The sequence below is a fragment of the Bipolaris victoriae genome (genome assembly GCF_000527765.1).
Source record: "Bipolaris victoriae FI3 unplaced genomic scaffold scaffold_8, whole genome shotgun sequence".
NCBI lineage: Eukaryota > Fungi > Ascomycota > Dothideomycetes > Pleosporales > Pleosporaceae > Bipolaris > Bipolaris victoriae.
The window spans coordinates 193,545-217,064 of NW_014575384.1; the positions used below are offsets into that span (position 1 = coordinate 193,545).

Consider the following 23,520-nt stretch of genomic DNA (forward strand, 5'->3'; position numbering starts at 1 on the left):
GGGTTGGCTGGGGCTGCTTGTCGCGGCGAGCGCGGTTGTCGCGAATGGCTGGTGTTGGCGGGTTGTGCGTTGGGGGGGTGGGTTGTGGAAGTTGGGAAAGGCTGAGTAGTAAGTATGCGCATCTAAGTACACATCATATGTAATGTACTAGATATGCATCACCGTCGGATACGGCACGTGCGACTCCCGGCGGCTATCGTCTTTCAAGGCACTGTAACTCTGCGTCTCCTGCAGCTGCTGCTGATGATCCCGTAAGACTCGCTTGCGTCACCCCGAGGGCCCGTGGCTGGGGGACTACACAGCCAATCACCCAATCAAAGCCTACAAGACCACACACCCATCGGGTGGCCAAGATCGGCATTAATGCACACTACTTGTCTCACTGACATACGTACGTAGTCGGACATACATATATGTACTCCATATGTATATGTCTATGTATACCCAGGCCCCTGTCCCTGCTATCTAAGCTTTCAACGAACATGATGTGCTCTCACCCCTGTCCAAAGCAGCAATTACAAAACCCTATCTCTATCCATCGTCCTCCCTCTCTGTCATTGTCCATCTCCTCTTGGGTCCCTGCCTATGCTCATACACGTCGTCAAGTTTCGGTGGACCCCAGAGCCCATGGCTGGGCTTAGGTGCCGCCTTTGCGCCCCAAAGACCTGTTGCACTCACCGCACTCTGTTTCCGAGTGGCGGCGTTGACCAGCGGAGTTGATTTGTCGCCCACCTCCCTTTCTTCCTTTGAGTCCAACTTGGTAAGACGGTTGGTTGAGTCAGACGCGCCGTCTGATTGTGAGATAGGCTTCACGTCTTGTTCACTATAAGACGCCCCAGCACTCATAGCGCCAGCGGGCTTCGACCGTACTTGTTGATGTGCAGAGTGAAGGCCCGTTTCTGCCTCTACAGCAGGTGTGCTCGCTCCTGACCACAAGCCTCCTGCAGGAGATGCAGCCCCACTCGTTGCACTCTGGATGAACCTCGAGTTCGACCCCGAGCTCATGGTCCGACGCATGCTGCTCATGGAGCTGTTCCGGGTCCTGTAGGGCTCACCAATTGAAAACGGTGTCTCGGAAGGAGTACTGGCAGTCGAGGATCCCGTAAATCGTCGACGATGGTCTAGCAATGGACTTGGCAACACAACTGGTGACTGTGCTTGTACTTGCGCCTGCGCCGAAGGTGGTTTGGAAGGATCAACGCCGGGCCGCAGATGGTCGATCGAAGCTGAGAGCTTCACCTCGTAAGTATCCGGCATACCGGGGTCCGCGACTGAGAGTCGCCGCTCGTGCAAAGTTGATGGCGCTGGTGTTTCCCTGGGCTCGTCCCTCCGGACGGCCATTGAGAGAGAAGCGAGGCCAATGTCCATGAGTACAGGCTGGTTAGTCATGGCTCCCAGGAGAGCGTTGCAACCGGCTCCATGAGTTATTAGAATCAGCACAACCTCCTCCTCTTCCTCATCGGGCCCATCGCTAAAGTTTGGAAAGGGATCTGACTTGGTTTGCGACATACGTGGTGGCGTCAGACGAAGCGGCTCCCGGAACATAAAACCTGGGATCTGGTTCTTGGGAGGTGCAGTGCCATGCGTCCTATACCATTGCAGCATGCCCGCAAGACCTCTTCTGAAGCGCTTGTGCATTGTGCTCCATTCGTCACCAAACTGTCCGCCATCGCCCCAGTTTTGAGGTTCGCGCATACTGTCCCATTGAAAGTCGACTTGCACACAAGCGTCTTGCGCGTGAGCAACGTATCCGCGCGGTATAGGATCAGCCGGAGAAACCGAGTAAGACGGGTTTGGGGGCTGGTAGATACGACTTGATGTACTAGTAGGACCTGGTGTGGGTGTAGGTGTAGGTGCCACAAGCGCTGAGACGGCTTCTCTTGGAACGGTGCCTGGTAGAGCCAACGGACCAGTGTAGCTGCTTGACCGTTCGCGCAAGGGCAGAGCCTGTGCCAAGCTGCCCATTCTTGCACCCTGTGTGGTACTGGCCGCAGCCTTGTTCCCTGTCCAGCCGCCTGGAAAATGACCCCTACTGCTGTTTGGATTGGGTTGTTCTTGAATGTAATCGCCTCGCCGCAGCAGATCCGCCTTTGCACCAGCTACCATCATGGTCGAGTTGGGAGGCGCTGTGATGTCTGCGTAATACTCGGGAGACAGCCACTCGCCCAAGAAGGCATCGATACGTAGCAGAATTCTCTCCGGCCCGGTATGGGGTTGAGGTCGGATCTCGAGGTTGGGGTCGGCGAGCGGTTCAAAGGTTCGAGGTTGCGATGATGTCGGTTTGGTACGTGGTGCTTTCGACGAGGAGCTCCCCAATGTGCTGTTCTTTTCCTTGGACGGTGTCGGTATGCTGATTTCTGGTATGGTTGACGCCTGCACTTGCGAGATTCCCGCTGCCACTGCAGTACTTGTTTGAACGCATCTTAGAAACGGGCTCGAATGGATGATAATCTTTCGCTTCTTCTTCTTCGGTCGTTGGGCGCCGCTTCCCTGTGCCTGCCCATCTTGCGAGATGGTCAGCTTGGCCAAGCCGAGCTGCGAGGGATCGTGATTAGGAGAAGTCTTCGCTGCTTCTGCCTGCTGGTTGTCTCTCTCAATGAGCAATGCAGCTATGCGCTGGCCAAGTGCCTTTGCTTGCGACCAGCCGCCGTATGTAAGTGGGGGATCGTAGGGTGCAGGCGAGGTGAGATGCCATGACTTGTCAGCAGCATCCAGCCGGGCGCCGTGCCTGTGAAGGATGTTAGCGACAGGCTCGGAATGTGGAGCCGTGAATACGGTTGAGGCGGTACCTGGCGACAATTACTACTGCGGGACCTTTGCCATTTGCCATGACGCGCTAAGAAAAGCCTCGCGTCTTGCGTGCAGCTATCGGAAGCTGTCGGAATTGGATTGTTTAAGAGAAAAAAACCACTCGAGGCACCACGCAAGGAGAAACAAAAACTCCGAGACAAGGCAGACAACTGGAAGAGTTAGCACAGCAGTAGCGTAGCGGCAATAACGGCGGTTCTTGAAGTGATGATGTTGCGGCCCAGGGTCCAGCAGTTGGTCGGGTTGACAAGCGGCGGAGGTGGGCGGGCGGGCGGGGCCTAGAATGAGCTTTTGGGCACATGACTGCACCAGCCTCTCGCCTAGTCCGATGCCTTCATCAAGCTGGAAGAAAGCCATACCGTACTGTGTATTCATACACTGGTGGATTTTTGACTGGAGAAGGGTCGACCCTATGGGTTTTGACTGTACTTGGAAGGATCGATCCGATTTTGATTCGGCGGGGNCGAGCCACTAGACTACCTACTATACACGGATATGACATACTTGCTGCCCTTGCCCTTGCCCTTAACAGATTTGTCACCCTTGTCCTTACCGGATTTGTCACCTTTGCCTTTGTCATCCTCAAACTTCTTTGCCTTTTGCTATCCTCACCCTTGTCTTTGCCGGAGCCCGACTTGGCCTTATCTATCCTGGTCCTCGCCCTTGCCGTCGTCCTCAATTTTTTCTTGCCCATAGCCATCTCCAGCAGTTCAATGATATACTGTAACCGAGGAATCATCAATTCGACAGTCTCGGCATAATGCTATGTTACAAACATGCACCACGAGTCATAAAATCGTCGTGCAGCATCTGTATCAGCAGTATCTCCATATAGCTGCCCCAGCCGGGCTGGTGATTCCGGTACCATATCATTGCCAAGCTGGTTTCTCAACGCCTTGCCCTGAGCAATGTTGTCATCGCGGAGGATTCTAAGGGCATCGACTGTGGCTTGAAGGAGCGCGGGCTTGCTTGGCTTGCATCTTTTATTTATCCTAGTTCCCAGTCACAACTGCTCCGTCAACCTTCTCATCAACCTTCGTTCTTGCTTCTTCTTCTTCTTCGTTATCTTTGGCGCAGCGCTTCTTCTCACCCTTTTTCTTCTCCCAATTTCTCTTGCGTGCAAGAGCCAGATCGTCATTTCTTTACGCTTTTTGTAGATTCCACATGGGAATGTTGGGTCCCATTACTCTTATCAGGAAAAGCAGGTAGAGAAGGGAACAGTATTCCACAGGCTTCAACAATGATTCAAACTGAGATTGGAAGGAGCAGAAACGCAGAGCAACAACTCTATAGTCATATGCGTCAGCCAAGCGAAAAGCACAAAGTTATCATTATCAGGCTGCAAGGGAAGGACTGCTCCATTGAAATCCGTATCATACAGGCGCATTGTCAGAAGAAGCGCATGAATACGTAGCTGATGCGACCTATCGTCAGATGTCATGACGAGCCTCCGGTAGTTCCTGGTCTACAAGGCGCCTTTCCAGCTAAAGTTTCGGGCGCAACGCTCGTAGGCGAGGTCATGATACGAAGGCAAGCGAGAAGATATGGGAAGACAAGCAGAGTTTCTAGGCACATGACTTCTGGGAGCACAACTTCTCCAATGAGCAGTTTGACGAACTCGTCAAGTTCATGCTATGCAAATACAATCCAAGGGGATCTTATAATGTGTAACAAAGTATTCAAGAATAATAGTTAGAAGAACCTTATGTACTACTGCTGTCGCTTTACCTTTACTCCAAGTACTCCCCATTCGTCTCCTTATGAATAACATCAAACAAAGGCTTAGCACTAAACCAACCGGCCCGTGGAGTCCCAACCGTCTTGTATGTGTAGACTGCGTCTTCGTCGTTAATCTTGATCGTCTGGCCTCCTCGGCCCGCTGCCGCCGCATCGGCCATGAGCTGCGCCTGGCAGCACTTTTCCATACTCACGAACCAGAAGACGGCCTCCTCGATTGTCTGTCCCACAGTCAATAAGCCATGGTTCTGCAGCAGGGCAGCCTTTTTGCCGCCTAGGCACTTTGCAATGTTTTTGCCCTCCTCGGCTGCAAGCACGACTCCGTTGAACGACTCGTAAAGCACGTGGTCGTCGTGGAAGGCGCACGAGTCCTGCGTTATGGTATCGAGCTTGCGGCCGAGAGCGCAAAAGGCACGGCCGTAGATGGAATGCGAATGTGCTGCGGCCACGACGTCTGGGCGCGCCGTGTGCACGGCGTGGTGGATCATATATGCCGCTGTATTCAGGAGACGGCACTCTCCTCCGTCAATGACTTTGCCGTTTGCATCGACAAGAATGAGATCTGATGCCTTCATCATGCTGAAAGCCACTCCGAATGGATTAACCCAGAAGGTCGTAGGGTCTACGGGGTCCTTGGTCGCATTAGCAACAACCCATGTGTATTATTTGTTAAAGGTTCAGGAACCAACCCTCAAAGTGATGTGGCCAGCCACACCCTCGTCAAAGCCATATTTGCCAAAGATGCGGAATGCAGCAGCGAGGCGGCCCTTTAGGTATGCGCGCTCCTTGAGCGGATCGTCGAACTTGGGTGGTCCTGGGAAATTGAGCTGCATTCCCTTTGCCTGTTTCTCGCTCAGGCCTGGCTCCAGGGGCACAGCCGTGCTGGGTTTTGCTTCTTCAGGCTCAGTGGCGGACGGTGGAGACATGGTGCGTGTGGACGCAGAAAACTATGTAGTGAAGAGATGGTCGTGAAGGGAAAGTGAAGATGCAGAGACAGCGACAAAGCACAATGGAGTTGCAGGTAGTAAGAAAGTAGAAATAAGACAATCGTGTAGTAGTAATGGTGAGCCAACGTCGTGCCAGTAAATGCGAGCAAAGTAACCTCGGAACTACATAAACACGCTCTTCCGAAGACACGGAAAGGGCCTTATCGGAAGGCTTCCGATTTCCTATCTGCTTGCGAGTCTAGGGCGCCTAAGCAATCCGAAAGCCGTGGTTGGTCGCGTCGGCTGGGAATGCGGGGCATCCGTCTAATCTACTACGCAGTAGACGCGGGGTAATGAGCCTCCCTCTCGACCTGGCTGACGGCAATGGTCAGCCACGCCCCTCTGTCTGACTTTTCTTACGCCATCATCACAGCGACACTTCTCTCGTTGCAAGCCAGACTGGAAATACTGGGGAGCCGACACCCGAGGCCCGTGAACTGCCCTAGAGACCCAACAACACACAGTCTCTCTCCCCGGTACTCTACACTCTGGCTTCGAGGGTGACGGCATCCAAGTATCAAGGCCCTCCATGCTGTTAAATCCTGACATGTGTGTAGTAGACATGGGGGAACCCATGCTACATTGTGCAAACACAAGCCAGCCTTCCCCGCGTTCGCCCTGTAGACAGGCATGGCGTGTGCAGTAGGGAAAAAGAAACCAACTCCAAGGTACCGTACCAAAGTCTGCATGCCTCCGTGCACGTGACGTGTCACCGGCAAACGACGAACACGTAGCAATCAATCTCAACACCCATTCGTCTTGTCGACAGAGTATCCCAGCCCTATCAGAAGCTTGGGGAATAGGTCGGTCGTGGCATAGGAGATGGTGGAGTGCAGTGGTAGAGAATAGTAGGTGTAGGGGTCAGTTTGCAACATGTCCGGTAGCGAATCCTCAAGATTACCAGGTAACATGTGCGTCCTTCTGTACACCTACATAAGTTACAACACAGTAGAACAAATTATGGATAGGCTAATGCGAGGCAATTAGATCATGGAAACGTCATTCCCATTCATGCCAGTGTCAACTGTCACTTTCACAATTGCATGTGCGCTTCCCTCGGATGTACTCTGATTGTTTCTGTCGTGCGTCAGTAAATCATTATCAGCATACTAAATTGTCATGGACCAATGCAAGATGCCATCATTCATGGACCTCAACTTCAGGGCTAGACTGGCTAGCTACCCAAGCAGGCCGGCTCTGATTCAAACACAACCGGAGCAGTGCGGCTAGCCAGGTGCTCCACCTGGGTTCAAGAGAATGGAATGCAGGTGCATGTGCGTACTGCAAGGACGAAGACGGAGGAGCCGATAAAGCGGGGGATGATGCTTATTGATGGCTGCAGGCAGACTGCTACCGAAGCATCGACAGCCCATGTGCATGTGCAAGATCATCACAGGCATGCCACGACACGCCCCGCTTTACTATCTCCATAGATACTGCACGGTCAGTACCCTTGCACTTGGTGTCTTGAGAGCTGGACAGGACCGAGCAGCCTCACCCTAGTCCATGTATATTGGTGCGGCTTGCCGCTCGGAAGAAACAACCGACTGAGCGGCACTTGGCGGATTCTACCTTTATTAGCGTATGTTAAACAGGGGAAAGTGTGTTGAAGGGATGCAGAGATGCACATTTGGTGCCCCTCCGGCACCTCAGCCTTGCACATCTGGTCTATTACAGCCACGCGTCTTTTTTTCCTAGTGGCCTGACGGGATATGGCCGCAAAATGACGGGTTGAACTGCAAACCGTGCCGCGTCATGTCATTGCGCCCAATAAGCAACGGTTTGCCTGCTGAAGGGGACAGGCGATATTTTGCTCAACAGTAAGTGGGAGGCGACGTGCCAAAGCTATGGGAGCACATGTCAGCCAAAGACCTTTGTGACTACGGCACTGAGTTTGTCTGCTGTCATGCTTTGCCCCGGCGCCTGACCTTGAAAGCAATACGCAAGTTGAACAGTGAACAGTGAACATCAGTACTGTATATTGATGCCGACAAGGGAAAAGCAGAACATGACTGAGGTTTCAGATGATGCTGGGGCAAGCGGAGGATGGCAATAGTTCGCGATGGCCGTGTGCTCTGGAGGCTGGCGGGTTTGCCGAGCAGCTCGATAAACCATGTAGTGCTCGCGGGATGACGATCTGAAAACGGACAGTGGCGTTGATGGGGCGCCAGATGAGGAATACTGCAGGATAGGCTGTTCCCAAAGAGTCAAGGTGTTATGCGCGATCATTTAGAGAAAGCGTGAGAAATGCAGTCGAGTGGAGGCGGAGACAAGAGTGGAGGCTTGGGATCTGCAGCCAATGAAGCGGACAGAGTGCATGACGTACCATGGAAGGCCGACAAAAGCAACCTCAGCTCTCCTCCCTCCTGCTGCTGCAACACCATGGCGAGCTGACTGTCGCGTATCCCGTACATATACGGCCATTTACGCCCGCCCACGCCCCCCAGTTAGGAAAACGTCCCGTCCGCTGTCTCCGACATGGCTTCATTGCAAAGAAAGCAACCCTAGGGCGAGGGCATGGTGGATGGAGGGTCGATAAGCGAGGCGTCCGCGGACTGGGAGGGCGGGTATTGCTTGAGAGATCAGCTGTTGGGCTTGACCCTTTCTCGCCTTAGCCGACTGTCCATCGATGATGCTGGCTGCTGATCACGCTCGTGGCTGGCTCATGTCGGCGACAAAACGATGAAGCGACGGTCAGGGCCATCCTAGTCGTCCCAGCGGGAGGTCCGTTCCTCGACCCGCAGATCCGCTTGGGGTTACCGATCACAACCTGATCTACGCTAGTGCCAGAGCGCTGCAATTCACCATCCACCAACGACAGCATAGAGAACCGGCGTCGTTTTTTTCCAAATCAGATGCACACCACGCCTCCCACCCGTTCTTGGACTACGGCCATGTACTCTTAGGTGTAGAGTATGCTGCATCTCCGCCTTTGCCACTAGTGCACACCCACGTACAATGAGCATTTTTTTTACACCTCGAGAGACTAGCAGGTCTCCAAACACTATCTACACCCTTTCTATCGGACCTGGTGTTTCATGCCATTGGTTTTTTGATTACATTGGCAACAAAGAGTCCATCCCGAAGCCACCAAGTCAGTGCTTTTGCAGACAGCTGTGTCCTAACAATAGTCTCGTGTATCTATCCAATATGAACCGTCAAGGGTCATACTTACGCCATTTGTCACACTTGATGGTATCACGACAATTATCGGGCTCCACATATGTAACCCTGCCTATCACCTTGCGTGCTTGGTTGCTTTGCCGGGCTGAGCCTGCAACGGAACATGCGCCGCACCCCACACTTAGACGATAGGTGGGTTTGGCATAGAGACCATCTGTACGCACCAATGCTGTATATCACGCACAGAAGGAATGCTAAGCTCATTATTTCAACCCTGATGTAGGGATCGCCGGCCTGAATTATCAGCTCAAGCCACAATGGGTACCCTGGACATACCTTCGTCCTGGGACTAGCTGAACTAGCTGCCATGTGAACCAGGAAGAATGCATTGGGAGTGCTCCGGTAGTTGCGGTCTGGGATTACAGCCCGATGGTCAATGACATGCAGGCATACATGCCCCGCCTGCTAGCTGTAGAGCATCATGTTTTAAAGAGACTGCCCGCGCCCCGGACACTGAGCTTTCTGTGTTCCAATCCACATGCTGCATCTATTCAGTGAGTACTTCTTCGTGTGAGCCCCTCAACAATTGATTCTGATAGCCTTCTGCAAGAAAAGCAGAAAAAGAAGCGCTCCCAACAGTCACCCGACAACACTCAGCATAGAGATAGAAATAGTCCATCTAGCTCCTCTATTGACTCCGGCACTACTTCGCCCTTGCAAATTCCTACTCGACTCTCACCATCCCGATCACAATCAGCAAAGGCATTACCATCTCCTCCCGAGATTAGCTATTCTACCTCTACTGCACCAGCACTGCAGTCACAACCCTCATCACAGTCTCTAAGAAATCCAGCAATAGGGCCACAACGTCCCTTGCCACCTCAAGAGCCAACAGTAATTGCTCCGTCATTGACTGTTGATACTAGCCCTGCACCAACCCCAGCTGCAGGCTCTAAATCTATTCCACAACCATCTCAGCAACCTCTTTCGTCAGAAAGTCCGCAACCTGCTCTACCACGCCGGTTTTCGGTGAGCTCTAATCTTTCAACACAATCCTCAATCACATATAGCACACCGCCACCTTTTCGGCCTAGCATCATGTCTCTCAGACTCTCGTCTTCTTCCGGAAAGTTGAACGGAACCAACGGAGCAAGTGTGCTCTCCCCAACAGAGTCGCCTGGGGCGCTCTTCCGCACCAAAGGACGTTTGTCGTCCTTTGCCTCTTCTCGTGCCACGAGCGGGAACTTTGGCTCAGTCAAATCCCCCAAGAAGCTTCTCGGCAGTACTGGCAATTACCAAAACTTGTTTGTCCAAGAGTCTGCGGCAGCTTTGACTGACCGTAGCAAGAAGGCGCTGGGCGTTGCGCATGAGAACATCCGCGATGTTACTTATGTCTCTTTTCTTGAGTGGATCAGATCCGAGCGACTGACCACACTCCCTCACAAGGGTAGCCGATGGGACAGAGTCCTGATTCGCGCCCTTTATTTTGCAGAGCAACTTCACAAGTTTGAGCAGGCTATACAGCCGTTTGCTCACAACAGTGCCTCTGCTGCCATTGTCGGTTATGGCCATGCACAACTGCTTCTTGAGCTCAGCCACCACAACTCTGAAGCTCTGGACAAGGCATTCTCAATCTTCTACAAGTTTGCCATGTCCTTCCACTCGGTCTTGCACCGTTCCGAGTTGTTGGCTGCGAGCCCTGAGATTCGCGAGCAGATCTGCCTGCTCTACGCAGATCTCATCAGCCTGGTAGTCGACGTTGGCATTCAGTTTTACTACGCCGCCAAGGGTATGTGGTTTTATTTATAACCCGTCCTGAGAATCTCTGCTAACTAGCCTAGGTATGTCATCCAACTCTACCAGCCTAGACATTTTTGAGCAGTTTGGCGATACAATCGAATCATTCCGCACTCGTCAAAACACTGTGATTGAACTCATCTGGCAATCCCAAATCGAAAACGAGGTTTTCGAAGAAGGAGAGTCCATTGATGTTCAGCATCTGAGCCGATGGCTGGCTTCTCAGGATCGAGTGATTGCAGCAATCACCAGAGATCATGAGACATATGTAGACAACCAAGCAGTAAGTCCAAGGACACATTACGATATAGAACAAACACTTACTTGATGCATTTCAGGAGTTTACTTGCCTGTGGTTCAACAAGCACTTGACGAGGTTTTTCCACAGCCAAAACCGCATCTTCTTGGTTACCGGCCAATCGGGTGCTGGTAAAACCACCCTTGCTGGATCCATCGTTGAGCGTCTGCAGCGGCCTATGAACCGCCAGCAGTACGATACATTGTTCTGCTCCCTCTCTCCGGACATTCCAACTGCTGCGACCTCGCTTGCAGTAGTGAAGTCTCTGCTCTTCCAATTGCTCAATCTGCGCATTGGCAACATGAACATGTACTGGGCGCTTTTCCGGGCCTATAACCAGTGCCGAAACTGTGAAGATGTTAAGACTTACGAAGAGCACCTTTGGCAAGCATTGACAGAGGCTCTTCAGCACCCTGCTGCTGGCTCCAATGAGCTTGTGATTGTAGTCGACGGTCTGGATGAGATCGCTGACTCCAAGAGCGCCTCCGTCCAAGCAATGGGCGGTTTCAGCTCGACTGGTCTTCTGGAGAAGCTGGCCAAGGTTACCAAGCAGGGCCGCGGCGTAAGACTCATCACGATGTCTTCCTCTGTGAAACTCTCATCTCCATCCATGGGCATTCAACATGAAATCACACGCGACGATGTTCGGGATGACTTGCACGCTGTTGCCCTACGGTCGTTGATTCACAACCATCAGTTCCATGGCCAGCGTGCTCTCGAGCAAGAACAACTATTGGATCGGGTTATCCAAATAGCCAACGGGTCATTCTTGCAGCTCTCGTTGATCTGTGAGCTACTCAACGGCCAGAAGTCCCCTGATGCTATGAGTAAAGTAATCAGCGGTTTGGAGACTTCCAAGCCTACAGTCTCTGACCTGATTGTGACTCTCTTCAAACAGCTGAACCCCAGCAACGATGCAAAGACCATGCTGTCATGGGTTCTGGCTGCTGAGCGGCCCCTCACCATCGATGAGATTCGCACTCTGTTCTCTGTTGATGTCCAGCGCGGAACTATCTCTGACAAGGGAGTCAACGTAAACGAGATGTTCAGATCTCTGGAGCCGCTGTTCACTCTGCACCAGCGTATTGTGCGATTCAGGCACCCTGTGATTCACTCTGCTCTTCATGATCTGGCCGAAACTGGCAAGGTTTCTATTCCATTAGAGCATAGCGAGACGGATTTGCTTCTTAGAGTCCTGGCTTATACCAAGTCTGTCCTTAAGGACAGCAGGAGCGAGCCGACTTTCGACATTTCCGATCCATCTACACCAGACAACCTGTTCAAGCAATACCGCTTCCTTGAGTACGCAGTCAGGTATTGGGTCTTGCATTTGCAACAGTCCCCTCTGGCCCCCAAATCGACTGGGGAGTTCAAGCCGACTGCTGAACTCAAGAAGGTCTTTCCGGAAACGACGATGCTCGCCATTCTGGAATCGAACTGCTGGAATTTGCAACTCCCGATTCCTCAGGTACTTGAGCTCCAAAGGACTGTTGGTAACGTGCGTGAAACGCTCTTCACAAAGAACCATCCCGCCGTTCTCCAAACTTACCTAGCGATTGCAACAAGCTACATGATGGTTCACAACATCACTCAGATTGCGAAGTACTTGTACATCTGCACCATTATCAGCAAAGAGACTTTGTCGCCCATTCATCCATTGACTGTCGAATGTGCCACTCAATTTTTGAGTATCACAGAGACGCAAACCTCCTCGACAAGGACCGAGATCATGACGAACCGCGAGCAGATTTTGAAGGTTCTCATCACATCTTATGAGACTCAATATGGTAGCTCTTCTGAGCTTGTCATCAAGACTCAACAACGTCTTCAAAAGCTGTATGACTCAATTAACGAGAAGGAAAACTCGCTGAAGATTTATCGATTGATTCAGCTCCATGGTTCTGGACCAAATCAGTCCACTGATGATCACTGGGAGAATGGAGGCGTTCGAATCAAGCATATCCGGCGTCATGATGATGTTGATCTTCATGGCTCCATCCTCGGCAGTGACGAGATCGAGGAGGAGACTGCTATGGTCATGACTATCTCTTCAATCGAGTCAATGCTCAGCGTAATCCAGCAGCACCTTCACCGCAAGGAGTTTCAACAGGCGGAGAGAATGTACGTCGAGCTATGGATGGAAGTTTCCTCCAAGTGTCGCACTGTCATGGGCATTGAGTGGCACGAAAAGAACATTGACATTGCCACCTCTTACTCCCAGTTTTTGAAGAACCAAAAACGAAGCAGCGAGTCTACGGCAGTACTTTCATCAGTCTGGCAGCAATATGAAGCTCATCAGCTCTCTTTCTCGGAGAACATTGTCTCACGACTCACGCATGTGGCCAAGGAGATGAGAAGTATGAACGCACATGCTCAAGCACTCTCGATTTTCAAGTTTGCAAGCTCCTACTACCAGAGTGTGAACCGCCAGGAGTCTCAAGCCTCCCTTGAGGTCCGCCAGCAGCTTTCTCAGACCTCTAGCGAACTCGTCCAGCATAGCCTATCAAACTCTAGTTCTGTGACTGAAACTACGACGACAATTTCTGAATCCGTGTTCCAGGACGTGTTCTTTACCACCATCTCGAGCTCGAAGACGCTTGATTCTAGCACAATTGCTCTTTCCAAGAAGCTCACAGTTCAGTATATGGCAAAGAACGATTACACCGCAGCTATCAACGTCATTCACGCTACTTTGAAGCGTACCTGGTCTTCCTTCTTGGCAAGCTCCATTCATGACGTTACCATGGCTACATCGTTCCTCCAGGAATCGGTTGAATTGGTCGAGCGTCTTGCAGAGTGCTATCTGCAGAGGCGACAGCTGGACAAGGTTGATGACGTCTACAACCGCTTTTTCCGCGCTGTCCTCGTCACTGAAAAGATTGACCAAGCCATCTTTGACAAGGCGAAGAACCTCCTGATCAACTTCTACGACAAGCACGGCTATGTGGACAAGGCTATCAGCATTTACCAAGAGATCCTGGTTGTATACCGTGCACGACTTGGTCAAACGCACGAGAAAACCATTGAGACTCTCTACATTCTAGCTCAGAGATGTCGCGCTCACCCCAGGAACCATGGATACTGGCTTGACTACTACCTGCAGATCCTGGTTGCGCTGAACAAGGAGTCTGACATCTGCCACAAGAATGCATTGGATGCTTTGCAGGTGGTCACCGTGACGTACTGGGAAGATCGTCGCTATGCGGAAGCTGTGACCTTCTACAAAGTGCTCTGGAACACTTTTGTTCGACAGCACAAGGAGCACAAGGTCTTCACAGAGACCAAGTATGTTGAGACGCTGTACGAGCGATATTACCAGTGTCTTGAGGAGACAAAGGCCACTTGGTCTGATCTGTACAAGGTCACCAAGGAGTACCGCGAGACTTCTACTGCGGTCTTTGGCGCTGAATCTACAATCGCCGTCAATGCAACCCTCTCGCTCGCTCAAGTTGCCCAGAGCAGCGAACAGCACATGTCTGAGGCGATTTCTCTCTACGAGGCAGTTTCGCAGTCTGGCAAGCAAGTCACCACCAAGACTACTGTTACGGAGATCAACAACACACTGTCGTCGCTCTACCTGAAGCAGATGCACTCGACGTCATCCACCAACCTTAAGGCTGAGACTGTCTCACGCGCCTTGACGATGAGCGAATCGCACTTCCAGGAGGCTACCCAGAAATACGGTTACAGCCACGAGTCTTCGCTTACCAGCTTGAAGGAGCTTGCAACTCTCTACTCGCGTCAGCAAAAGACGGATGTTGCAGTCAAGCAGATTTCAAAGGCTGTCTCTGAGATCGTCACCAAGGAGACCTCCTCGCAGAAGCAAATGGAGTCTGCTGCTTCCATCGCTTCTACCATGCAGGCCATTGGCCAGAGCAGCACCGCGTATGCTATGGTTCAAGAAATGCATCGCCAGATCTGTGCCAAAGACTCCAGGAATGCAGCCAAGTGGTCGTTTGATCTGACCAAGACTAGTCGCACTTCTCTTGCTTTCCTTGCATCGCTGCAATACCATCTCAGGAAGGATCTCAGCATCACGTTCTCGGAGATCTACGCTGATCTTACCATGGAGTACATTTACTGGGTTCAGTTCCACCAGACGCTCCAGAACAACGAGAGTCTGACAAACATTCTTCTTGCTGCTGCCCCACTCCGATACTATCTCCGCCGCAACGACAACAAGGACATGATCTCAGTCGTCGAAGACCAGGCTGTTGACCTCTTTGTCAAGCGTGATGCTCAGGACTTGAAGGACTTCAGCAAGGAGTCCCCTCGCATCTTCATCATTGGTATTCTTGACTACCTTGGTAGCGGCCGCAACAAGGACTTCATTCGCTCCGTCATTCTCTCTAGCAACCGAAGCGTCAGCCAGCTTACCAAGGAGAGAAAGTTCCGCGAGGCATACGACATTGCCACTCTCGGCTTCCTCTTTGCCAACAAGCACGATGGTTACAACGGTCCACGGGCTATTGGCATGGGCTTCAAGCTTGCTTCTCTCCTTGTCGGCCGTGACGGCAACGAGAAGTGTCCCGACGCTGCTCTGCGCAAGAAGATGCTCGCCCTGTCCAACCGCATCGTCAAGCAAATCCTGGAAATCTGCAAGAATCTCAAGATCAACTTTGCTCATATTCAGCTGTACGAACTGAGCCAGCTATCTGCACTCCTCGGCGAACAAGAAGACTACGAGACCCTCGAATGGCTCCTCACCACCCTCTGGCAGACCCGCGACGCCCAACGCTCCTGGCCCGCCGAAGTCCTGCTCAACCTTGGTCGCCGCCTCATCTGCGCCCGCTACCTGGGCGGCCACCCCGTCAAAGCCATCCGTCTCGCCGAAGACATTGCATACAACATGCGCCGTGCCCACGGTCCCCGCGCCCCCGTCACAATCGAAACCTACGAGCTCCTCGCCCAACTCTACACCTCCACCGGCCAGCACTACCAAGCCCAAGCCGCTAAAGGCGAAAAGACGGCAAGCATGGCACAGGACTGCTTCAAGAAAGCCATCCTCGTCCACGAAGACCTTCTCCGTATCCTCGTCAACACCTCCTCCAACGCCTCCGCCGCCCAAGACGACGAAGACGACGACGACGACGAAATGGACACAACCGCCCAACTCCTCGCTCGCGAGGGCATCAACGTCAAAACCGCACCCAACACACCCGGCCCCGAAGCCATCGACTCAAGCACCATGGACCACTCCGCCACAGCCCTCAAGCACCTGCACCTCCTCAAACTCGCCTACCAGCGCTACGGCGCCTGGCCAAAATCCTACGCCGAGTACGAGCGCCTCAACGCCCTGCTCTTCCGCGTCTTCGGCACAGACCCCAAGTGGAAGGGCGCTGAGGGAACAGAGAAGTGGGATGCGAAGCCGTTTGGCGCAGGCAAGGCTGAGTCCCAGGAGGGAGGCTTTAAAGGGGTTGAGGATTGGACGTTTGGAAGCGATGAGTTGGTTATGGGACAGCAACGCCAGTTGCGCGTTGGTTCGCCTATGATGGGGAATGGGGCTATGGTTCGTGTGTAAGGGAACGAGATTCATGTGTATGATGGGTGTATATGTGTGTTGTTATGAGTTTAATGGGTTTGTTCCAGATAGTGTAGCGTTCAGTTTGCCCGCTCGTTTTTTTCTTTTCTTTGTTGTTCAATAGTCTGCTTACATGGGGTAGATTGAATGCCTTGATGGTGTCTCTACTTCTCAGCCTCTCTCTCTCTCTCTCTTACAAGTTTCTTTCCTTGAGTCTAATGTTTTCTTTATATAAAAAAAGTTATGCTTTTGTAGTTCTTAATACCAATGATGTTAGTACTGCATATCAAAGTCCCATACTACACCTCTGTGACACTGTCTATGAACATTCTCCGCTAGTAAAAAGGGACAAGTAAATAATTGGCTTCATTTGCCTCTATCTCTCGTAATAAGAATAGTTATTAAGATGTTGACCTCGCAACCGTCTACTGAGCTTAGCGCTCTGTCTAAGTAAAAGGTGCTTATATCAGTCCATCTCAGAAAGCAACTATATTAAATCCATCATAAGACATGAAGCATCATTCATAAAACACCAATCCATCTTGACTCGTTAAGCGTTCGTCAACCTCATTTCTATGTTCATAATTCAACACCCCTTCCTTGATCCGTCAACATAGCTCATCTCAAGTCTCAAAGACCTCAGTCAGTTCCCCCCACTCGCCCCGTTCCCTGCACTCCCAGTACCCATCCTTGCCACCCTTGAGCCTCCAAACCTCTTCGTCACCCAATGCCGCCGCTTCAGCAGCTCCGACCTTGCTGAACCAGCGCGGCTTCCACTCTTGACCATGTTCTTCTAGAACCTTTCTTCTAGCTCTCTGGCGCTCTTCAAGACGAGCTTTCAGCGCTTCAGCTTTGTCTACATCACCATCTTCAAGGGCGCGTTGATCGGGTCGGAGTCGTGAGTCAGTGGGTGGAATGTGGCCTTCTTCAATAGCTGTGACCTGATTGAGGGCGGCGGCAAAGGTGGTGAGGCCGTAGTGTTTCTCAGCTTTATCAACCAAGCTACCTACTTTCCAGATAGTCTTGCCGGTCGGCTGTCCGTTGGATGTGAGCTGAAGGTCGGTTGTCCATTTGCCGGTTGCACCACTGGGGAGAATGGAACCAGTGTTATCGAATGCTTGAACCAAGACTTCTTCTGAGCGGCCGGCAAACATGCCGCCAGCCTTGAATGTGCAAACAGCTTTTGCGCCCGTAGTTTCCGAGACGATGGTCATTGTGCCAGAGGGTTCAAGATACTTCTCACCTGCAATGACGTTACGCAGATAGGATGTTGCCAAAGTCCACGAGTAGTGCTCACCGGAAGCATGTAAGAAGATGCGAACACGACCATCGGTGTTGATTTCAGCGCTTTTACCCCAGAACTTCTGCATTGGGGTTGGGGATTGGATAAACGTCCATTCTTGCGCTTCAGCTTGGCAGGCCATGCGTACGGGACGGTGAACGACTTTTTCTGCAAAGAAACGGAAGCCCTTGTCTTCGCGAACGAGTTCATACGTTTCACCGAGCATAGGGTTGAATGGTTTGCGGATTGCGCGATCCTTGACACGGGCGTTGCTGAAGGCCGAGATTGCAAAAGCGGCGATGTAGACGAGACGCTCGCCCGTTTCTGAGGGAGCTGCTACAGCGGCATCTAGTAGCTCACTGTATTCGAGTTGTTCGGCTAGTCGTTGCAATGCCGATGTAGGCTCATTAGCAGACACTGGCATGGCAATGGTTGACAAATCTTTGCCAACATTCTTCCTGAAGAATGCAATCAGACTTGGAGGTTGGACTTTAGGCGCAGGAACAGTGGCTCGACGGTCAACTGGGTCGAGAGGTAGAGGCTTCAGGGACTCGGGCTTTGTGGGGAAAAGTGCTGGTGTCATTTCAAGCGACATTCGTGGGCGATCTCTTGTTTCCTCACTTCCGTTTTCAGAAGACGATTCTGATTCTCCGTCCGAGTCCTCGTTTGGAGCTTGTCCACGCTCGTGCTCATTGTCGCCGCTATCACGCCGAATAGTAAGCAGCTGCGACTTGCTGCCGTCGCCATCGGTAGCATCGAAGAACTCGTCAACAGATTCTACAGTTGATTCGAAGCTGTTGCGTGATGGCACAGCAGGGAGTGGTGGCGGTTGTGCTAACGCTCGACGTTGTTTGTTTTCGCTGATGAGATTGGCAAAGTCTGCGACAACAGAATCCAGGTCTTTCAGCAGAGCCATGCAGTTGCCATGCACAAGTTCTTCCATTGGGGAACTTGTACCATGGCCATTCTGGGATGGCACTGCAAGCGTGCCATTTGCTGAGATATTTGCGGGCAGGGGAGGCAGGGGAGGGACTGCTCCGGACGAGCCACTTTTGTTGGACAGCCCTGAAGGGCTCTGGGCAGCTGAACTACTTGACTTGCGCTTCCAAAAGGAAGTCTTTTGGGGCGCCTTTTGTTCCGGGAAGTAGTCGCTGGGTTCTGTTTCGGACGGTGCAGGTGATGCAGTTTCGTTTGTCTTTGTAGCAGCCAACGTAGTGCTTGTAGCGGACTTGGGTTCGGTTTGCTGGACCAATCTTCGCACCGCGTCTCTTGTACCAGAAACTCGCCCCATCAGTGCCTCAACCCTAGCCCATTCGTTCTCTTCGATCGCACTTGAGGCTTGTGGAAAGCTCTGAAATGTTCCCTCTTGTATTTGTAGGGTAGGCGAAGCCACAGCTCCCCTGTCTGCTGCTGTTCTTGATGCACGGTCGAGCGCATTTTTCCACATTTGGAAATCTTTGTCATTGAGGGCGCGTAGCTGCCAGATCTCCGCTCCTGAATCTACAGAAATTTCCCTTGTTTCCTCGTTTGCACCGATGGCGGCTAGCGACAGCGGGATGGCGCCGCGTAGAGCGGAGGAATGGTCATTGCGGTAATACGACAGTGTTGACGAGGTGAGATCCAAAGAAAAAAAGCGTCTCGCATAGCCCTGGTTCCTCTTTCTTCGCTTCTTCTGCAGTACGCCGGTGAGAAAAGACGAGCCAGATAGACTGCCTTGTTTTTGGCCGTATTGCGACTTTGGTCGGTCTCCAGCTGTTTGGGCCAAGGACTCAGATGATTCGGCGGGGTTAATAGACGGTGATGACTTGGCGAGACTAGTTGTGCTTGCTCCAGCCATTGCCTGGGCATAGTGCATGTGGTGACCCGATTTTGGGGCGGCATTGGTTGGATATGTCATGAGAACAAATGTGGCCGTCTTAGACACTGTCTTGGAGAAGGTATTGTCAAAGACAAGACCATACATGCCGCCCTCGCCGGGGGGTATGTCATAAGTGCCCATGGAGACGGTGTCGGCCTCACATTTGCCATGCCAGTGTACCTGTTTCAGACCGATTGCTGACAGCTTTTCCAGGACGACGGTTCGGTCGTTTCTCGACGTCGAGGCTCCGCGCCCGCGTGTTACGGGTGGCTCGAGGGAGGGGGTGCCTGGGCCGGCCTCTAAGGTGGCCGCGGAAGGCAAGTGGGGAGCTGAGCCCGTCGCGTTTCCGGGGTGCTTGAAGATACCGAAATTGAGAGACTTTTTGTGTGGCTGGACACTCCATGATATGGTGTGGCCTGAGGAAACATTGACCCATCTTACAAGGTAAGACTGGCAGTAATCAGCACGGGCAGCAGGGATGGGAGACGGGAGGTGGGAGGACGTACCTTGCTATGGACCTCGATGTTCTCCATTCCGGCCATGGTGGGCGGATGCTACTCTGGTACTCTGGTAGCCGGTGTATTAGGGTTGTGTTGTCCCAGGGTTTGCAAAAGCAAGCTGTACGCGGGGGGCTGGCGTCAGATATACGTTTGCTGTCAATGCTCGGCGGTCAAGCGAACGCAGGATCAGAATGGGCTGGAGATGAGGCGTCTCAGTGGGCGGGCATTTCGGACGACGGAACGAACAGGCAGGGTCGGGGGTGTTGTCGGACCTAGAGGATGGGCGACAAGAGGCAGAGTGGTGAAGGTTGAGTCGGAATGCGGGACTGCAGCGAGGCCGAGTCTGGTGTGGATGCAGCGGCTTTGTGGCTGCTTGTGCGCGTCTCGTCGCGATGCTGAGGTACAGATTTCTACACCGACCAGGTATACCTAGTAGACAGGCGTATAGCAGCAATTGTTTGGTGCGTGACAGGCGGCAATGTTCCCAAACTACGCGGATAGTAGACATACTTGACATACTTTACATGTGCCTGGTAGTAGTATGCGGCGGCTGGGAGCACGGCCAGTGAACCGGGGTCTGCATTGGTCCAGCCGCCGCATCAGCCTTATTGCGCCACTGTTCAGCCACCACAATTATTCCATGCTTTCGCCTTCGCATGACGCGCTGCCTGCTCGGCCGGCCCAAGCAATCCGCTGTCCACCTCCCGATGCATCCGGCTCGTCTGTCCTCGTGGCTTGATAAGCTGACGAACAAACTCTGTCTTTGTACGCTGGTCCCCCCTTCTCGACGCCTCTTTCATTGTCATCTCAAACATGTCTCACCCCGACTCTGCCCCAGCGCCAGGTCACGTGATATCCGACTTCCGTCTTTCTCCGACTTCGGGAACTTCATTTATGTCGTACGCCAAACTTGCAGACTACACATCCTCTCGAATCACTATAGAAACTGTCGCGTCGTCGCGTTTCACACGCTATTCCCTTTTCGACGCGGACCATTTGGATTCTTCCAACTCCGGTCTAGCATGGCCTTCCACGCCCTCGCCCGGAGCCTCTTATTAGTGCACCGCGTACCCTTGCTCCCATAATTCTTCCGTAACTATGTCAAAGTAGTGCTACCATGCACTTTATACTTCAAATGTGGGGTAATGCCATATATCCTTCAATTTCCATTCAATCTACCTCGTTAGTGCTAGTCAAGATCATCATCCCGTTCCGTCTCCCCGAATAACTGTCCCCATCGCATTTATTAACATGCCGTCCGCTGCTAATTCCAGGATGTAATCACTTCTCTCATCTTGCCATATTGCTTACGACTGTTTGCCAACATGGTTAAATCAATCGCTCTTGTCTTGTCTCTGGCAACCACTGGTCTCGCTGCATCCGAAGCACAAGCGTCCTCCTGGTCCGGATGGAAGAACGTCAAACACCTTTTCGTCTTTGGGGATTCTTACACCCAGACTGGCTTCAATGTAAACGGCACGCAACCAAGCCCATCTAACCCTCTCGGCAATCCGCCATATCCCGGCTGGACATCTTCAAACGGCCCCAACTGGGTTGGATTTCTTACCACCACGTACAATGCGAGCACTCTCCTGACGTACAACATGGCTTACGGTGGTGCCACCGTTGACTCGGCCCTCGTCGCCCCGTATACACCGACAGTAGTCAGCATGAAGGAGCAGGTCCAGTCCCAATTCCTGCCGACTTATGGCTCCCATCCCAACTTTGCTCCCTGGACATCCGCCTCATCGCTTTTTGCCTTCTTCATCGGCATCAACGACGTAGGAACCAGCTGGTGGCGGGACAATTCTACTGCTCTCTGGGACACCATCTTCTCGGTGTATGAGAAGCAACTAACCGACATCTACGCCACCGGAGGCCGCAATTTCCTCTTCCTCAACGTCCCACCTGTCAATCTCGCGCCCTTGACCACGCAGCAAAATGATGGCGGATATGCAGTAGAGCACGAGGGCAAGGCGATTGAGGATTGGAATAAGAGAATTACCAACATGGTATCTGGGTTCAAAGCAAAGAACAAAGGCACCACTACGTTTGTATACGATACGTGGTCACTATATAACAGCGTCATCAAGAACCCTGCGAGCTACAAGCAGACTGCAGACTTGAAAAATGTTACAGGCTACTGCGATGCGTACAAAAAGTAAGTCTTTTAAACCACAGCCTATATGCTGCGGGCCGTGTTAGCTAACGAGTACATAGTGGTACACCGACCTGGTATACCAAGGATCCTAGCTGCCAGTACCCTGTCAACGAGTACCTATGGCTCAATGAGCTGCATCCTACCTTTTCAATCAACAATGCTACAGCAGCTTCCATTGTTAAGTTGCTTTCCAAGTAAGCATTGTCTGGAATGAGGTGCAGTATTCTGGTGTTCCAGATCGTAGTAATTTTGGTCTACAATCGCTGTACATACTTGATTCCAAAGGAAAAAAAATAGAACCCATTGCGAAGTGAACCTGTGCAATGAGCTATGTTCCAGAGTATGATAAGTGGGGTGATACAAGTGTGTAATATACAATCACGAAACAGAGAAACCTAGTCCAAATCCCGCGCTGTCATCTTTTCATGTCTACAAGGGTCGTATTACACTCGCTCACTCACCCAGATGGCGCCTCTACACCCACCCCTTATAACCTCGGTCAGAAGTTCGTATGGCTTTGCGTTCTTGGCATCGTTTTCCACGGCGTGATCCAAATGCTCCAGTTCCTCATCTCTTATCCGTCTCAACTCAACTACCAACTTATCCAACTCAGGACCTAAGCTCTCTCCCCTCTCCTCGCACTTTTTAGCCCAGTCCAGTAGCACCCGCACCTGCTCATTATAATGCGTCCCAATCTCCGTCTCGACAGCCTCTGTGCACGCCATGGCTGCCTCACGCCCCATGACAGCCGTCGACCAGCCTAGAATACTCGCTGCCGCCGTCCAGATGGGAGTCATGGCCGTCGGGCGTATGCGATGCTTGGAGATGACGTCGTTGAAGTATTTGTAGTGGCCTGCTTCCTGGTTGTACATGTGCTTCATGAGCGGGCGCAAGTGGGGATGTGACCGTGTGATGACGGGTGACTGGGCAGCATAGATGAGGATGGCGGCGAGCTCACCCGTCTGGTTCACTCGCAATGCCGAAGAGAGAAATTCCCGCTGCTCGGGTGTAAGCGGCCGTATTGGCTTGCCATCTTTTGTTGTTTGTGGCGACGGTGACGTGGATGCTGTGCTGGAGAATCGCAGTGTCTGGCGTGGTGCGCAAGTGGCTGTACTGGGGGCAAGAAAATCGAGGACTGGGTATTGCAGGCTGCGGCAGATGCTGCGCGATATTGTTCGCGATGAGTGAATTGCAGAACACATGACGTATATCCTGGGCTATTGTACAATAATAGGAATGAAAAGAAATACGCAATTGTCCTTGAAAAAGTGAATGCAGTGAACAGAAGAATAGGAAGATGGCCTATGATGCGCTCACTGCACGCAACCAATGATCCACTCGGCGGACGCGGCATGGTCCGAGCGCCGAGAGCGTTTCCCCAACCTTTGGACTTCCCACGTTCCTCTTTCCTCCTCTTTTCCCCCTTAAGCGCGCCCGAATCTCCTCCTG

General features: G+C 52.2%; 6 protein-coding genes across 6 annotated transcripts; 2 read left to right on the forward strand and 4 right to left on the reverse strand.

Annotated features, from left to right (window-relative positions):
- Positions 1-531: 531 nt before the first annotated feature.
- On the reverse strand, positions 532-2,830 carry COCVIDRAFT_12371 (hypothetical protein; the record flags this gene model as incomplete). Its single annotated transcript, XM_014705413.1, has 2 exons — positions 532-2,728; positions 2,790-2,830. The coding sequence occupies 2 exons, from the start codon at positions 2,828-2,830 to the stop codon at positions 532-534; spliced, it is 2,238 nt and encodes a 745-aa protein (XP_014560899.1).
- A 1,708-nt stretch (positions 2,831-4,538) lies between these two features.
- COCVIDRAFT_87794 (hypothetical protein) lies at positions 4,539-5,471 on the reverse strand (the record flags this gene model as incomplete). The annotated part of the gene is made up of 2 exons (XM_014705502.1): positions 4,539-5,177; positions 5,235-5,471. 2 exons carry the CDS (start codon positions 5,469-5,471, stop codon positions 4,539-4,541), a joined length of 876 nt encoding a protein of 291 aa, XP_014560988.1.
- A 4,281-nt stretch (positions 5,472-9,752) lies between these two features.
- On the forward strand, positions 9,753-16,270 carry COCVIDRAFT_87682 (hypothetical protein; the record flags this gene model as incomplete). Its single annotated transcript, XM_014705503.1, has 3 exons — positions 9,753-10,443; positions 10,496-10,734; positions 10,790-16,270. The coding sequence occupies 3 exons, from the start codon at positions 9,753-9,755 to the stop codon at positions 16,268-16,270; spliced, it is 6,411 nt and encodes a 2,136-aa protein (XP_014560989.1).
- Positions 16,271-16,893: 623 nt separating this feature from the next.
- Positions 16,894-19,952, reverse strand: COCVIDRAFT_12374 (hypothetical protein; the record flags this gene model as incomplete). Its single annotated transcript, XM_014705414.1, has 2 exons — positions 16,894-19,860; positions 19,917-19,952. The coding sequence occupies 2 exons, from the start codon at positions 19,950-19,952 to the stop codon at positions 16,894-16,896; spliced, it is 3,003 nt and encodes a 1,000-aa protein (XP_014560900.1).
- A 1,283-nt stretch (positions 19,953-21,235) lies between these two features.
- On the forward strand, positions 21,236-22,269 carry COCVIDRAFT_22947 (carbohydrate esterase family 16 protein; the record flags this gene model as incomplete). The annotated part of the gene is made up of 2 exons (XM_014705438.1): positions 21,236-22,071; positions 22,131-22,269. The coding sequence occupies 2 exons, from the start codon at positions 21,236-21,238 to the stop codon at positions 22,267-22,269; spliced, it is 975 nt and encodes a 324-aa protein (XP_014560924.1).
- A 245-nt stretch (positions 22,270-22,514) lies between these two features.
- Positions 22,515-23,273, reverse strand: COCVIDRAFT_87921 (hypothetical protein; the record flags this gene model as incomplete). Its single annotated transcript, XM_014705504.1, has 1 exon — positions 22,515-23,273. The coding sequence occupies one exon, from the start codon at positions 23,271-23,273 to the stop codon at positions 22,515-22,517; it is 759 nt and encodes a 252-aa protein (XP_014560990.1).
- Positions 23,274-23,520: the final 247 nt, after the last annotated feature.